The sequence below is a fragment of the Meira miltonrushii genome (genome assembly GCF_003144205.1).
Source record: "Meira miltonrushii strain MCA 3882 unplaced genomic scaffold FA14scaffold_4, whole genome shotgun sequence".
NCBI classification, from domain to species: Eukaryota; Fungi; Basidiomycota; class Exobasidiomycetes; order Exobasidiales; family Brachybasidiaceae; genus Meira; species Meira miltonrushii.
Window position 1 is genome coordinate 412,731 of NW_020289946.1, and position 15,966 is coordinate 428,696.

At 43.7% G+C, this 15,966-nt stretch overlaps 10 protein-coding genes across 10 annotated transcripts; 3 read left to right on the forward strand and 7 right to left on the reverse strand.

Annotated features, from left to right (window-relative positions):
* Nucleotides 1-3: 3 nt before the first annotated feature.
* On the reverse strand, nt 4-1,098 carry FA14DRAFT_181258 (uncharacterized protein; the record flags this gene model as incomplete). The annotated part of the gene is made up of 1 exon (XM_025501079.1): nt 4-1,098. The coding sequence occupies one exon, from the start codon at nt 1,096-1,098 to the stop codon at nt 4-6; it is 1,095 nt and encodes a 364-aa protein (XP_025352876.1).
* A 117-nt stretch (nt 1,099-1,215) lies between these two features.
* On the forward strand, nt 1,216-2,603 carry FA14DRAFT_161954 (t-SNARE). Its single transcript, XM_025499360.1, has one exon. It carries the CDS (start codon nt 1,236-1,238, stop codon nt 2,358-2,360), a length of 1,125 nt encoding a protein of 374 aa, XP_025352877.1. The 5' UTR covers nt 1,216-1,235; the 3' UTR covers nt 2,361-2,603.
* FA14DRAFT_161955 (acyl-CoA N-acyltransferase) lies at nt 1,914-3,183 on the reverse strand. The gene has a single exon (XM_025499361.1). It carries the CDS (start codon nt 3,100-3,102, stop codon nt 2,401-2,403), a length of 702 nt encoding a protein of 233 aa, XP_025352878.1. The 5' UTR covers nt 3,103-3,183; the 3' UTR covers nt 1,914-2,400.
* Nucleotides 3,184-3,199: 16 nt separating this feature from the next.
* FA14DRAFT_75567 (putative glutathione-dependent formaldehyde dehydrogenase) lies at nt 3,200-4,581 on the reverse strand. Its single transcript, XM_025502832.1, has one exon. The coding sequence runs from the start codon at nt 4,419-4,421 to the stop codon at nt 3,270-3,272; it is 1,152 nt and encodes a 383-aa protein (XP_025352879.1). The 5' UTR covers nt 4,422-4,581; the 3' UTR covers nt 3,200-3,269.
* Nucleotides 4,582-4,779: 198 nt separating this feature from the next.
* Nucleotides 4,780-7,314, reverse strand: FA14DRAFT_107784 (ATP-dependent DNA ligase; the record flags this gene model as incomplete). Its single annotated transcript, XM_025495821.1, has 1 exon — nt 4,780-7,314. A coding segment is annotated over one exon (2,535 nt), but the record flags the coding sequence as incomplete, so codon positions are not given.
* A 506-nt stretch (nt 7,315-7,820) lies between these two features.
* On the forward strand, nt 7,821-9,779 carry FA14DRAFT_75590 (acetyl-CoA synthetase-like protein). Its single transcript, XM_025502834.1, has one exon. The coding sequence runs from the start codon at nt 7,883-7,885 to the stop codon at nt 9,746-9,748; it is 1,866 nt and encodes a 621-aa protein (XP_025352881.1). The 5' UTR covers nt 7,821-7,882; the 3' UTR covers nt 9,749-9,779.
* Nucleotides 9,637-11,223, reverse strand: FA14DRAFT_75587 (uncharacterized protein). The gene is made up of 2 exons (XM_025502833.1): nt 11,101-11,223; nt 9,637-11,029 (listed from the first exon to the last, which is right to left on the reverse strand). Exon 2 carries the CDS (start codon nt 10,900-10,902, stop codon nt 9,811-9,813), a length of 1,092 nt encoding a protein of 363 aa, XP_025352882.1. The 5' UTR covers nt 10,903-11,029; nt 11,101-11,223; the 3' UTR covers nt 9,637-9,810.
* A 679-nt stretch (nt 11,224-11,902) lies between these two features.
* FA14DRAFT_157291 (uncharacterized protein) lies at nt 11,903-12,850 on the forward strand (the record flags this gene model as incomplete). Its single annotated transcript, XM_025497888.1, has 1 exon — nt 11,903-12,850. One exon carries the CDS (start codon nt 11,903-11,905, stop codon nt 12,848-12,850), a length of 948 nt encoding a protein of 315 aa, XP_025352883.1.
* A 136-nt stretch (nt 12,851-12,986) lies between these two features.
* Nucleotides 12,987-13,426, reverse strand: FA14DRAFT_181266 (uncharacterized protein; the record flags this gene model as incomplete). Its single annotated transcript, XM_025501080.1, has 2 exons — nt 12,987-13,083; nt 13,164-13,426. The coding sequence occupies 2 exons, from the start codon at nt 13,424-13,426 to the stop codon at nt 12,987-12,989; spliced, it is 360 nt and encodes a 119-aa protein (XP_025352884.1).
* A 658-nt stretch (nt 13,427-14,084) lies between these two features.
* On the reverse strand, nt 14,085-14,926 carry FA14DRAFT_191676 (uncharacterized protein). Its single transcript, XM_025501880.1, has 2 exons — nt 14,396-14,926; nt 14,085-14,322 (listed from the first exon to the last, which is right to left on the reverse strand). The coding sequence occupies exons 1-2, from the start codon at nt 14,656-14,658 to the stop codon at nt 14,226-14,228; spliced, it is 360 nt and encodes a 119-aa protein (XP_025352885.1). The 5' UTR covers nt 14,659-14,926; the 3' UTR covers nt 14,085-14,225.
* Between the last annotated feature and the right edge of the window lie 1,040 nt (nt 14,927-15,966).

The window sequence follows — 15,966 nt, forward strand, 5'->3', positions numbered from 1 at the left end:
TCTTCAAATTCCGCCTATATCCCAATTAGCAAATGCTCCCAAAACGGCTACAGTACCACGACAAGGTTGGTTAGACAAATTGCTGGGAAAGTTGGGAAATGGGTCATGCAAGTGACAAAGGCCAGCCAAGGCAAATAGTGTAGAGAACAATATCTTCCAGCTATCATTTTCGGAGGTATTGTCCAGCACTTTGGCAAGAATTTGAGCGGTCAATTGTCGATAGAGTGGAAAGCTGGATTGGGCGGAGAGGTGTAGGGAATTGTCTGCTGTCAGATCTGGTTGCATCTCTGTTTCGGCGAGGATATTTATCCGTTGAAGCTGAATAGGATGCTTGAGTGTATCTCCTTGGTGGAGGGATGCCCAAAGGATTGCTGTTCCTACTTGATCCATATCGATCCGTAGTCTGATGAGATCTGATCGTAGCCATTGCGTGCTGTACGATAGCGAAGCAGCCGCTTCAGCATCAATGTTTGATAGTGTCGATTTCCATACACTCAAAGCGCTTTCCACAGATGGAGCGTCAGTAATCTTGGTAAGGATGTCAGGTATACTATCCTGACCGGGGAATTTGTAAGACATTCGAGGCATCGCAGTATTTCCCTCTCCCTTTTTCTTGCTTTGATCCCAAGTATCGGGAATGTTGGATGTACTCTCACTCAAAAGTCCCAAAGAGCCATCCTGCCGCCGTCGTTTCCGTTGTTCTAGTATGGATGTTTTATTGACAAGCTGCGTACTGTGATCTCTTGCTATTCCTCTTGCCAGCTCAATTGCATCTCCCGCTTGTCCAGCTTCTTTCGTTTCACTTCCAAATCTTCTGGCAAGGCTATTTGCTAGGGTGAGGTATTTTCGTGGTTCAAACTGCATTGAGTTTGGCTTCGATAACGGTTCCAACAAAGCTGGCACCGCCCCATGCAACCCACCTGTTGGAATCATGCCATCTCCTTCTTCTTTTGTGTTTGTTGTAAGAATTTGGGCAGCATTCGCTGACGAGAGCAGGTCCTCTAGGGACAGATTCTGATCTCCTTCTAGTATTCGCTTCACATACGTCAATTGATCTAAAGCTGATCGTATCTGTGTCGAATTGGGCTCTGTTGACATTTTGTATCGAGGTGGAAGAGAGAGAGAGAAACAAGTGTGCCTCCCCAACTTATTCGCGCCTTTCTTACCTTCTCACACGCTAAAGCGCCTGATCTGTGCATATAAGAAGCTTTCAATCCAACAACCACCTCTAAACAATGGCAGCAACGAGTTCATCTTCTTCTGTATATTTAGGTGTTACACGATCGAGAACGTTGTTATTTTTGTCTTATCGCGATTCAGCCACGCGAGATCACTCATCATGGGACAGAAATGGAACCGTTGATGCAAATGGCGAAGATGAATACGGAGATGATCAAGCATTGATAGGGAAGGGAAAAGGTGTAGACAGACGGAAAGGTGCATACTATGATGCTTCTGGGGAGCTACAAGAGCATGGAGATGAGCTGTCGTATCCTCCCCGTCCTTCAGCCTCTACATCGTATTCAACACAACTTCCGCCAAAATGGGTCGATATATCTGACGAAGTGGATGCGATCCTTGCCTCTATTAAACCAAAGATGGCACAATTAGATCGACTACATGCAAAGCACATCCTACCTGGATTTGCAGACCGAAGCGGTGAAGAACGAGAGATCGAACGTGAAACGACAGAGATCACAAAGCAATTTCGAAAGTGTAGCAAATTGATTTCCGGAATGGCACAACATACTCAATCACTCTCGCGTTCTGGACGTGCATCTGCACATGAGATCGCAATGGCAAACAACGTTCAAACTGCATTGGCAACCAAAGTGCAAGATGCAAGTGGCACATTTCGTAGAAAACAGAGTAATTACATGCAACGATTACGTGGACACGAGGAAAGACATCAAGCGGGACACATGCCAGATTCTGAAACAGCGATGCGGGAAGATATGGAATTATCAAGACAACATCTTGAGCGCTCTAGATCACAGCAAGATCAATTGCAAGCTCAATCTCAGCTGCTCATCGATGAAGAACAAGCACAGGCGCCATCACAATCGGAGATTGACATCGTTCGAAGGGATAGAGAGATTGATCAAATCGCAAAGAGCATTACTGAATTGGCGGAGTTATTCCAAGACTTGAGCGCTCTAGTTATTGATCAAGGAACGATGCTGGATCGAATCGATTTCAACATAGAGCACATCGGTCAGGATATGGCCGAATCAGTGAAAGAATTAAATCAGGCAACATCATACCAAAGACGAACTTCTAGAGGACAATGTATTTTGTTCCTCATCCTGTTGATCTTATTAACTCTGGCGATCATCATTGTCAAGCCATTTTGGCGATAGAAATGTCATGCAATTACTGTACATGTATGTGATAATGAATTTACTCTTTCTCTAGTAGCCACGCACTTCTTGGCTCGATTCCAGTCTTGTAGTATTGTTCAACACGTTCTTTTTCGGTGAATCCGTTTTTCTCGTAAAACACCTTTGCTTCTTCATTGCTTGTTTGAACGTGTAGGTAAATCTTGGCGACAGTGTATGACTTTGTCTGTTTGACTTCTTTTTTGGATGTTGATGGTTTGGCGGTGGGTTTTGTTGGTGCTGTTTTTGTAGTATCATCAGAGAAAGAGTCGGATATCTCGACCTTTTTGCCGGGAGCTGCATGATCCAGGACGTATTCCAACAAGGCTGTTGCGATCCCCATCCTCCTATAAGGTGCCAAACATCCCAAAGTCATAATGTGAACGTTAACTGAATCATCTTTTGTGGTGCTCTTTTCGAATCGACAACAGATGTTTCCAACAGGAATATCATTGAACAAAGCATACTTGCAGATCTCCTTGACATCCTCTTTGAGTACGTCTTTGTACCACTTTTCACCAAATCGAACAGGAAACAAGACTGAATTCAATTTACGCAATTGACCGATATTGTTCTGGGTTAGGTTTGCGATATCTATTCTACCTTGCATCTTTGGCTTTTGTGATTGATTCGAGGTGGAAGCATCTCGATTAGTGGTTGTCTGTACAGGTAAAGTGCGAATTGGATGCTCCAGCGTGGGAGGGGTACGAGTAACGGCTGTCATGTTGTTCGATGGATGATGAGAAGAAGAGAAGACGTGCTAGCCTCAAAAACGCGACTTCCCTTTACACGCTTTCCCCACGCGCCACTCATACACGAACACTCTCATACTAAAAGTTAATGAATGCATTGATTGATATTGTATGAAACCCACCTAAAAATATGAATTGCTCAAGACATATCCACCACGCAACGGATACATTCTCCTGATTTCATATGATCGAAACCTTGGCTGATTGTGTCAAGTGTGACTTTATGAGTCAAATAACGATCAATTTGAGGGCTAGAATCAAATTGTTTCTTCATATAACGATCCACCATTCCTGGCAATTCAGTCTTACCCTTTACACCACCAAATGCAGATCCTTGCCATTTACGACCGGTAACCAATTGGAACGGACGTGTAGCAATTTCTTGTCCTGCTGCTGCAACACCGATGATCGTTGAAACTCCCCATCCTTTATGACAAGCTTCCAAAGCAGAACGCATCACTTTCACGTTTCCAGTGCAATCAAAAGTGTAATCCAAACCGCCTCCACTCATTTCTACCAATCTATCAACGATTGATTCGCCCTCTTTGAGTTTGGTAGAGTTTACGAAATCAGTTGCTCCAAATTTAGTTGCCCAAGATTGCTTGTTGTCATTGATATCAATGGCAATGATTTGTTTGGCTCCTGAATGTTTTGCACCTTCAATTACCGCCAAACCGACACATCCTACACCAAAGACGGCAACAGTTGCTCCTTTTTCAACCTTGGCAGTGTTTGTAACAGCACCGTATCCTGTAGTGATACCGCATCCTAACAAACAAGTTTGTTCTTGAGGTGCTTTCTCGTTAACGGCTACCAATGAATATTGACTGACAACGGTATATTGCGAGAATGCAGAAGTTCCCATAAAGTGGAACAATTCTTTACCTTTGCAACGGAATCGTTTTGTTTCATCTGGCATAACACCTTTACCGGTATAAGCACGAATCGATTGACACAAATTCGTCTTTCCGGATGTGCAGAATTTGCACTTTTTACATTCGGCAGTGTATAACAAGATTACACTTTGTCCTGGCTTGAATTCTTCCACTCCTTCTCCAACAGACTCTACGATACCTGCACCTTCATGTCCTAAAATGGCAGGGAAAGCGCCTTCTGGATCACTTCCTGATAATGTATAAACGTCTGTATGGCATAAACCTGTCCAAGTAACCTTTACACGAACTTCGCCTGCTTTTGGAGGATCAACTTCAACATCTTCGATTGAGAGAGGTTTGCCTGCTTCCCAAGCGACGGCAGCTTTGCAAGTGATTGTTTTTCCTGTAGTGCTCATTTTTGTTGAGGGAGATGATGGTTGGATGGGAAGGGTTGATGGTATTACCCTTTATTGTGTGTGATGTGGCATGTTACTGTCGTTTGACATCTTCGATAAGGATGCCTTCAACACAGCTCTCGTGCCGCGCTTGAAGCGCTTAGATCTCATTTACTGCATTTTAACCGCGCTTCTCATACAAAATACGGCAATTCCGTTCGTAAACGCGCTCAGGCCTATGTACTCGTTTGTATCGGAAATGCATTTATTGTATTCGTGCGGAAAAAGGGTCAAATACAATTGTGGGTATGTGAATACAACAACAAGGTGGAGGCACTATTCAATCAACATCATCCTCATCTTCTTCTTTGACGTTGGTGGCGGTGGTGGTATTGTTTTGATCAAAGTACATGTTTGCTAGTTGACGGGGAGTACTGGCTTGTTGTGGTGACTTGTCAGTTCTTCGTTTCATAAATCGTGGAAAGCGAAGCGAAAGTCCACGTTCATCAGAAACCAATCCTTTTGCCGCGGTATACACGGGTGAAAGAGTGATATCCGCACCTCGAATCTCCCAAACTTCATTAGGGGTAAACCAGACATCCGGTACTAAGCCTCCCGTTTCAAAGGAATCTTTGCATTCATTCTGGTATGCATTGTAACACGTTTCCGTTCCTTCGACAAATCGATTAAATTTGATATCCTTATATTCCGCATCAGTGAAACCTGAAATGCATTTGCAAACGGCTTGATATTCATCATTTTCTGCATCATACACTGCCAGCAGGACAGGCGACCACCATGCTGCCTTTCTTCCCATTCCATGCCATCCCGCGATCGGGACTAGATCCAGAGAATCTCCAATTCCATCCACGTAGTCCTTTTTCACTTTGAGCCATGATTCACATCGTTTATCTGGCTCGTAGGTGCTGAGTAGTGCTTTTCCACGGCCATTAACACCTTTTCCAGGAAGAGGCTTGGGGTCGGCTGCGTCTAAGTTCGGCTGCGAAAGATCATTATCCACTTCATCTTCCAACAGTTGAATTTTCGCTTCTGATTCACCCGACTGGTTATCTTCCCAGTGGTGGTCTAGGGATTTCACCATGATGCCTTCACATTTATTATTCTGCGCAAGCTCAAAGAAGCTCGTCACATCTTCCTGATTTCGACTTTCGGTGTGTTTTACATAATCAAATCGTGCAATTCGAACATCTTCTGGCTTGCATGGTTTGATGTTTTGAAAGAGAAGGTTTCTCCGTTTGCGAAGGGAGGACTTGAGAAGGCTACGTCCGTTCAATTGCATAAGATCAAATGCAAACACTCCGACTGCCACTTTGATATTGTGCAACTCGACATCTTTCCGACTTCGATTGGCTAGTGTTTGAAATGGTAATAGCGTCCCGTCCAATCCCATAGCAACAATCTCAGCGTCCATAATAAATGATTTTACTGGAGGGATATCGTCTTCCCTCATCTTGCCTTTGCTATCAAGTTGCTCCCCACTCAATCCCATCATCATTGGCACGAGGTTGACAATGTCTGGATATTTGTCAGTCATATCTTCCAAATGACGACTGAAGAGACGAACATAAATGTCTTTATTTGGTCCGGTCCATTTTCCCTTCCCACTTGAGGATAGCATCTTGCGTTTTTCGTTGCCCTCCTCCTGCACATGCTCGGCATGGATTTGTACACGTTGACCATCATATTTGAACTCACAAACGTATGCTCTGTCACCCAATTTATCAAACATTGCTGGCAGAGATCGTGTAATACTACCCAACATGGGCGAGATAGGTGTTCCCACACGTAATGGCACACGCTCTGCCAAATTCTGTAATCCTCCCTCCAGCAAAGCAGGTACGATCGTTCCAAAGTTGGGATGCCGAGCACGAATTTCTCGCAAGAGTGTTTCAGCTCTTACGATCTTATCCATCGCAGCCAGCCTCTTGGGGTCAGCTCTCTGTTTGGTGTTTGGTGGATTGGCGAGTATGCCTTGTCTTTCTTCTACAGACAAACACCAAGAATCGCCTTCATCTTTAAGGGCAACATTTCTGTCATTCAACACAAATGCCCTCGCGATTGCACTCGTGATCGTCGTTCGAACGGCATTGATTCGTAAATGGCTGTGAAGTGTCCTGACCAAAAACCTAGCCTCCTCCCCTCGAGAAGCAACCAAGAGTTTCGTTACGTGTGCCATCTTTGCCGAAGAGGAACCTGTGCCTGAAATGGCAGCAATCGCATGTAAGGTTTGAAACAACTTTGTGATTTCGATCGGTTTTGTGGAGTGACCAATCAATGTCTTCACATCCTTCTTCGCCTCAAAAGCAACATCACCTGGATCTCCAGTCTTGTTCCACAACGTACGTAAATGAGAGGCAGACTTTCCGGTCACATTTCGAATCGCTTGATTGACAATTGCTCCTCCTAATCCCAACTCCACGCCATCATACGGTGGTGCGATATGATTGCTTACCAAATAAATGCATGGGAGTAATGCTTCTTCGTCATGGTACATCAACACTCGCAGTAAATTTGTCAAAACGGTAACGATGATCAGTCGGGACTTTGTCGTGCTGAGCAGGATGCATGCGTGAGAGAGGAGTGCATATGGTGCACTTGGAACATTTCCAGAACGGGTTGGCCAGCAGCTGACGTCTACTTTGGCTGGATCAAAGGTGAAGATGTCCTGTTGTAGTTCGATATCCTCTATAGCTCTATCTAGAGCCGGTAAATTGAACGAGGTTGCGGTGGATCCCAAAGTGGTCTTTGGTGGTTTGGGGAACTCCTGCTTGGGAGGAGGTGGACTTGCGTATGCTTGGGTGTTACTGTTGCTGCTGCTGCTCACGTTCTGTTCCTGTATACCATTCCCATTCCACTCCTCCTGTAATCGTTTGGCAAATTCTGCATCCTTTCTTTCTTGTTCCGAGCGCTGATCCGCTTCATCTGTCGCATTCGATGCAAACCTAGCGACAGCCTCCCTCTTTGGACTTTGAAAGAATGCGCTTATAGTTGCTTGTCTTTTAGGCGTGCCAAGTGCATTCACCGCTGATCTTTTGATCGGCGTAGAAGGCATCGAAAAAAGCCAACGCATCTAGTTCATCATGATCAAGAGGATGGAAGTTGTGTTGTTGTGTAAGTATTATTTTGGCAGTGGAGGTTGTATAATCACTTCCGCCAAAACACCGGTTTTGGTTCTCCCGCGCCGCCCTGCACCCGCGCTGAGCAAAACATCCAACGGCCGGCTTGCATGGAATTTTCGCACGAATAAAACCCTTTTCCCCGCAAGAGAATCATCTTTCGGCTAATAGAAAATATGCTTGTGCATACGTTGGCAATTGTACCTTACCGCTTTTATTCGGCGTAAAGGATGCCGGTTTGCAATAAACGATACATACCCTTCTTGAAGATTTCCGTTGATTTATAAAAGAGAATTCTGTCCCGCTCTTATCCTTTTCTCATCATCTTTTTCGTGCTTCATCATAATGGCCCCTACTGCTCGTGAGCTGTTTGGTCCACTAGACCCAATCCCAGTAGAACAACTGGCAAATGATGAAGAAATCACTCGTAAATTAACCGTTGCCGGATCACCATATGAACTGCAACAAAAGTACATCAACGGAAGGTTACAAACAGTATATAAAGATTTACCTCAATCTATTCGTCAATTTTGGTTAAGCAATGTTGAATTGTACGGGAAGCGAACGTACATCGTCTTTGATGATCAAAGATATACGTACGCCGACATTCATCAACAGGCTTTACGCATGGCATCCATCTTAGCCACCCAATTCCAAGTACGCAAAGGTGATCGTGTGGGAATTGCTTGCAGAAATTATCCCGAATTTGTCATCTCTTTCTGGGCAATCCATCTTTTAGGAGCAGTCACTGCGATTCTAAACTCGTTCCACGATGGTGAAACGTTGACATTCTCCATCAAGGATGTATCATGTCGAGCTGTGATCTGTGACGGAGAACGATTCGAGCGCATAAAGGATCACCTCCCATCCATCCTCCAGTCAAACGAGACACCATTTGCCGGTGCAATCGTTATGCCATGGATGGGAGCAAAGCATATCCAGCAAGAACAAGACAAAAAATGGCTACAATTCAACGGAAAAGGAAATCACTTGATATACGATTGGCAGAATTTAATGAACGCTCACAAAAACACAACACCAACATTACCTCCCGTTGACATCTCCCCTGACGATAACGGTGTGATTCTTTTCACAAGTGGAACGACTGGCAAACCCAAAGGCGTACTCTCAACACAAAGACAACATCTTTCTTGTTTACGTTTAGCAACATTCGGTACAGCAAGAGCACTTTTACGAAGACATAGACCTTTACCTCCTCCTCCTGATGTAAACGATCCTGAACCCGGATCAGTCTTGGTTCTTGTTCCACTCACACATACAACGGGCTTGCAATCCGGTTTAATCCTTTCAACAGCAGCGGGTGGAAAGGTTGTCTTGATGGCAACCTACAATCGCGATAAATCCATTCAAATCGCACAACGTGAACGTGTTCGTCATATTTTAGGCATTGGCTTCATGGTACGTGAGATTGGAATCGCAGGTCAGGACAAACTCCCTTCCGTCTCTTCAATCGCACATGGTGGTTCTTCTTCATCGAAAGAGTTACCGTCAGAGCTGCGTAAGTCCCATCCCAATGCAATCTCATCTGCAGGATATGGTCTTACGGAAGTGAACGGTGTAGCTTTGGGCTTGGGTGTGGATGACTACCACGCAAGACCTTCTTCGGCTGGCGTTCCTCCTGTTGGTGTTGAAGTGATCATCGTTGATCCCGCTTCAATGGAACGTGTAAAAGACGGCGAACAAGGAGAACTTTGGATTCGTAGTCCAGGTCGTGCACAAGGTTATTGGAATCGATCAAAAGATACTGCAGAAGCCTTTTTACCCGATGGTTGGTTCCGAAGTGGTGATTTAGCAGTCGTTGATCCGAAAGATGGTTTCTTTTATATCGTTGATCGATTAAAAGAAATCATCGTTCGTAAAGGTGAAAACATTTCTTGTGGTCAAGTAGAAAATGCAGTTTATAGTCATCCAGGCGTTTTGCATTGTGCTGCTGTTGCCATTCCAGATGGTTCAGGAGGTGAAACGGTGGCTGTGGTCTGTACACCAAAAGACGGTCAACAACTACCCACACCCGAAGAGGTGATCGAACAAGCATCCAAACATCTACCCAAATATGCTGTTCCAGAATTCGTTTGGATTCGTAAAGAGGAACTGGAACGTAATCCCAACGGTAAAATCGTTCGAGCTGCAGTGCGAAAAGCCACCATCGAACACATGAATTCGCTCAAAATCGGAAAGGCAAAGTTGTAAAGATGAGAAATGATTATAGCATTTGTGAAGTGTAGTGTGTGTGTGTGTGTGTAAATAGCGAATTACCACCATCCCGCATTGGTATTCATATCTCCCTCCTTTTCTCGAGGTTCCACCTCGATGATATACTCCTGCCCCACTCCAAGAGCTGAGACATCGACTATTATTCGATCGTCTGCCTCATGCAAAGAAACAGCATGAGCGCCCAAGCCGTTCACTACCGGTTGCAAGATGCCGAATGGGAACATACGCTGTCTGTCGATCATGATACTGTATGAACCTGGTTTTCTGACATGATGCCTGTGTTTGGAAGATCTTGTTTCACCATGCCAGAATGTGGTTTGAATCACCACACAATCTTGCAGATCAAGCACATAAGGAGGCACGCCAAACCTCTGCATTGCACCGCTCAACCTTCCAATGACTTTTGGCAGTTCCATACTGAAAACTTTGTAGATGTAAGTAGGAATGTAAGTCATCAAATTTGCCTCTCCCACAAACGTGACATCGCATCCGTTCAATTCCGGTCTCCATTCGATACGATAAGCGCCAAGTTCGATATCCATTCGTACTTTTCCTTCTTGGATAGGCACTTCAGGTGCGATGCAACTTTTCCAAACGATTTGAATCTTTTGTGAGTTTGGTAAAGCGAGAGATTGTCGTTCTCCTTGTGGTCCCCAGCAACGTATATCCTGAATGCCTACCGCATCTCTTGGACTGTAAATTGGTCCAATTCCTCTCCAGACGCAATAGAACAAAAAGTTGTGATAATCATATCGCTGTAATATCCTTCCTGAACTCATACGAACGTCCCAAATGAGTCGATAACTGAACAAATGTATGCATGCCAACACTTCGATCGGTCTGCAGTTGGGTATAAATGATTTGCCTTTTACGGAGGGGATATTTTCCTTGTGATCCATATTTCTTGTTGAGGGTAGGATTGCAACGCCATCCGAAAGAATTGCATTTTGCCAATGAGATTCTTGAATTGATGCTAAAGAGGCATCCATCATATCATGTGCTATATCTGCTATGGATTGATATGGATTGGCTAGATAGCCACTTGGTGCAGGACTATCGGGTATATGCAAAGGGAATTGCATTTGTGGTTCAAATTCTTCTTTGATGATAGAAGCTGATGAGGAAGCCATATTTTTGTGATGAGATGAAGTGATGGTGATGAGGGATGGCAAGATGGGAATTCGGACTAAATTGATGTTAAATGTGTGTGAAAATCATGTCGTTTTTATTAAGGTTTTCTATCTGTCTGCTTGAATGCTGGGGAAAAAAGGGAAGAAACGAAATAAGACCGGCAAAGAAAAGTACGCTAAACCAAATCCCATACTCACGCTAGATCATTAAGAGGGAAATTTTAACCCGGTTAAAATCATCTGACTTAATGCCACCATACACACGCTTGCCGACTTTCTCACATGCACGATCGGTCATGTATAGAAACACTTATCTATGTATCTAAAATTAACATTTGAGACTGTCTGAAGTCATCCGGGCCATATTCAGTGCGGTAAGGTAATGTATGCGGCTGTATAGGAAATGAAGCAGGTTCAGCACAGCAACCGAAAGGCTCCGTATAGGGAGAGAGAGAGGTTCGCGTCGGCGCCGTTTTAGAGAGGATGTATTATAGCAGTCTGCATTGCAAAGGCCTAGACAAGCAAATTCTCAACCCGAAGAGCAGCATGCTGTTATATATGCCAAGCATAGGAAAAGGGCATATCAGCAGTACAAGTTTCCCCACTTTTTGCGCGTGTGTGCAGTTTTGTGATGCGCTGTGCATTTATTCATTGCAGGCAGGCAGGCTCTACTTCTGTTGCCCCCCTTCTTCAAAAGCCGCGGCCGCCACCGCTTCCCTTTACGCACACGTTGTTCTGTTCATGCACTTCAGCCTGGGGTAACTTTAATTTTTGTTTTTACACTGTCAGATAAAGAAGGCTGTCAAGAAAATACAGTGGGTTTGCCAATGCAGTGCAAAAGGTTAGTGTGTGTGCCTGAGATTGTGTAAAACGGTTCGTTTAATGAGCATTCGACTCTCCGTTCATATTAGAAGGTGAGGTGGCATTTGTGTGCGTTTTAATTTAGAGGGTCATTCTCTCTTCACCACCACATCCTCATTTACACATACACACACACAAAATGGATTTCAAACGTATAAGCATCGCTTTGAAAAAAGCCAGGAAAGGCGATCACGATAAACGTCCTTCAACATCTTCTTCATCAAAACGTAGTAACTTCAGACGACAGGCATTGTATGGATTTGCAGATTCGACAGGATTCGAAAGCAATGGAGCACTGTATGCTGAATCCGATCCTTCTCTGGTTGGAGATGCTCGTTATCAATTCGAATTGCTTGCTGTTGGGAACAAGAAGTTCGCAGATCTTGCCCCTATTCGTGGTACATTAAATGAAGAAAAGTTGGATTATTTCACTTGGAGATTACATCATCTCTTTGTCGATCAATTGGATCGTGATCGAATGGAGTTGCACGATCAAGACAATCTTCCTCAACGATCAGAGTCCAACTCCTCCTCCTTCTCATCCAATTCAGCGCATTCATCCAGAGAAGAAAGACACACTCCAATGGCCACCGCAATGGAACGAATGGCAGATTTGGGTATAAGCGAACCTGGTTGGGTTACCATGCAAAATTATCGTCAAATGACACAAGAAGAAAAACGTACATCATACAGGCATGCGATCGTAACAAGTGATGCTTTGGCTGCTGTACCATTGTTGGAATGCGAAGAGCGTCATTTCGTGATTGCAGAAGAAGAACAACGAAGGGATGAATGTGATTCACTTTTTGATCACTTTTACGATGCAAAACCACAACAGAAACCGGTAGTGGATGTGCGTGATGCAGGTGATGAAGAAGCAACAAAGCCACTTCCACCGCCGCTTTTGCCCGCTTCTATGTTCTATCGTGCTTCGTTTGGTATTCGACAAAAGCCATCTCGCAAGACATCAAGCAAGTCTATTCATAGTGAAACGGACAAAGTGTCCAAATTACGCACATTCTTCAAAGCACCTCTACTCCGAAGAGCTGATTCGGAAGGTGCTCATACTTCAGTATATGTCAAGTGATTCAAACAGAGGGTTTCCGAGGGGTTTTCATTGTCACTATTTTTTCATTTTTTGCTCGATCTCACTTTTTTGTGTAGAGTGTATATATATTCTTCGTGTCTCATAACATACATAAAATTGATTCAAAGTCACATGATCAAGCATCATTATCGCTCAAATAAGTTGCATGAACCTTTGCTGCGATGTGATGGTTGATAGATTGTGGTTCATGTTCATCGCCATTGTGTAAGAAGCTGTGTGTGGGGGGGAGGGGAAGAGAGGTTTCTATTAGCAAGAGAATCAGGACAGTGTCTTTGGGGCTGTTAACACTTACACGCAAGCAACTTTTGCTTCTGTCTTTGCATGTTTACCGTGATAATCTCCAGGTTCGCAAACCGAATAACCGTATTTGAGCGATTGATCTTTTGGAACGTATTCTTTGCATGCTGTATCCCATGCATCACAGAAGTCACTTGAGGTGGGGTATTCTTGGTGGCTATACTTTACCAATTGACGGAAGTCATAAGCACGAGCGGGAGTTGCGATCAAGACAGCTGCTGAAGCTGAAGCGATGAGTAAAGCGATTGAAGAACGCATCTTGGTTGGGTGAAAGAGTGGTAAGGGTGAGGAGTTGTGATTGGGAATTGGATTGGATGGTGAATGTTTGGAACATATTGGTGAGAATGACGTTTATTTATACCTTTTACCTACTCGTATTTGCGAGCATGTATTAGCCAACAGCTAAAACATTTTACCGGCGGTCCATGTATTTCCGCGCAGCCCCGCACTAGACTAGGCACTAGGTACAACGAATCGGACTTTGGCGTACGTTAGGGTTTCACTCAACGGGCCAAACCAAAAAGGCTGCCTGCCGAGCGTGAAGCCGTTGACGTATATTAGACACAGAAGTCCGTAATGTCTACATACATCCAGAATTAGAAGCATCATCATCGGAGTTTTAAGAGCTTTATTTCGTGTTAATATAGAAGAAAGATATCATGTCATTTGTGAGAGGGATCGAATATGACACACACGTTTATTCACTTTTATAGCGTAAATACGCAGTTGTAGATATATATCAAACAGGTAAACGAGAAGAATAGCAGTAGCAGCAGCAACAGCTGTATCACTTCTAAAGCCACCTTTGATCGTGCTTCTTTATTATTCAACAGAAGTCATCGCTAGATCAGCGGGCAAGATGTTCAATTCACACCTTCGTTGAAGTAATTTTTACTCAGAAGAGATAATCAAAATTATGCTCGCACTTCAGCATACATTAATTGGTTTTCATTGTCACTATTGTTTCCTTTTTTGCTCGATCTCACTATATTGTGTAGAATGTATGTATATTCTTCGTGTCTCATAACATACATAAAATTGATTCAAAGTCACATGATCAAGCATTATTATCGCCCAAGTATGTTGCATGAACCTTTGCTGCGATGTGATGGGTGACAGGTTGTGGTTCATGTTCATCGCCATTGTGGTCGAAGCTATTGTGGGCGGAGGGGTAGAAAGTATGTCAGTAAGAGATTCGGAAAAAGGTAAGGTGGATATTGTACTTACACGCAATCAACCAATGCTTCTGTCTTTGCATGTTTACCCTGGTAATCTCCAGGTTCACAAGTTGATCCTTCATATTTGAGAGATTGATCTTTTGGAACGTATTCTTTGCAGGCTGTATCCCATGCATTACAGAAGTCACTTGAGGTGGGGTATTCTTGGTGGCTATACTTTACCAATTGACGGAAGTCATAAGCACGAGCGGGAGTTGCGATCAAAACAGCTGCTGAAGCTGAAGCGATGAGTAAAGCGATTGAAGAACGCATCTTGGGTAGAGTAAGAGAGTGGTAAGGGTGAGGAGTTATAGTTGGGAACTGGATTGGATGGTGTAAGGTCTGAAATATATTGTTGAGAATGACGTTTATTTATACCTTTTACCTACTCATATTTGCAAGCAGCATTTACAGGTTGAATCAACAGCTTAAACATTTTGCCGGCGGTCCATGTATTTCCGCGCAGCCCCGCCCCGCACTAAGGAACAAAGATCGGACTTTGGCGTACGTTAGGGTTTCACTCAACGGGCCAAACTAAAAGGCTGCCTGCCGAGCGTGAAGCCGTTGACGTAGACATAAAAGTCCGTAATGTCTATATATATCCAGATTTAGGAACATCATCATCGGAGTTTAAAGAACTTTATTTCATGTCATTGTAGAAGAAGGGTGTCATGTCATTTGTGAGAGGGTCGAGCGTGACACACTTTTGTTAAATTTTATGACGGAAATGCGTAGTTGTGGACATATATTAGACAGGTAAAGAGCTGCAACAGTATCACTTCCAACGCCACCTTTAATCGTTAGTTTTTCATGATGTAACAAAAGCTATCGATACTGAAATGGGCAAGATGTTTGATTTACACAGCTAATCAAGATGATGCTTGCACTTCAGTGTACTTTAATTGACTTAGAGGTTCTTCAGATGTACAGTATGACGAATATAAATTTTAATCGTATCTCATAACATACAATAGCGGTACAAGAATCTATCAATCATCTGATTGAGTGATGAATGTTGCATGAGTCTTTGCTGCGATGTGCTTGTTGATAGATTGAGGTTGGTGTGAATCGCCATTATGGTCGAAGCTGTTGGTATAAAAGCTGTCAGTAAGAGATTCAAAAGAAAAGCAACTTTATGGCAATTGTACTTACACGCAAGCAACCTTTGCTTCTGTCTTTGCATGTTTACCATGGTAATCTCCAGGTTCACAAACTGATCCGGCATATTTGAGAGATTGATCTTTTGGAACGTAATTTTTGCAATCTGTGTTCCATGCATCACAGAAATCAGTTGAGGTTGGGTATTCTTTGTGACTGTATTTCACCAATTGACGGAAGTCATAAGCACGAGCAGGAGTTGCGATCAAAACAGCAGCTGAAGCTGAAGCGATGAGTAAAGCGATTGAAGAACGCATCTTGATAGAGTAAGAGGGTAGTAAGGGTGGTGAGTTGTGAATTGGGATTGGGATTTGATGGTGTGGTGTATTGAAAAAGTGATGGAAACAGTGTTATATTTATACCTTTCTGTTTGTTGATTTACTCATTGTGGCTTTTGCATTTCATTACCCGCCAGGCTAATGG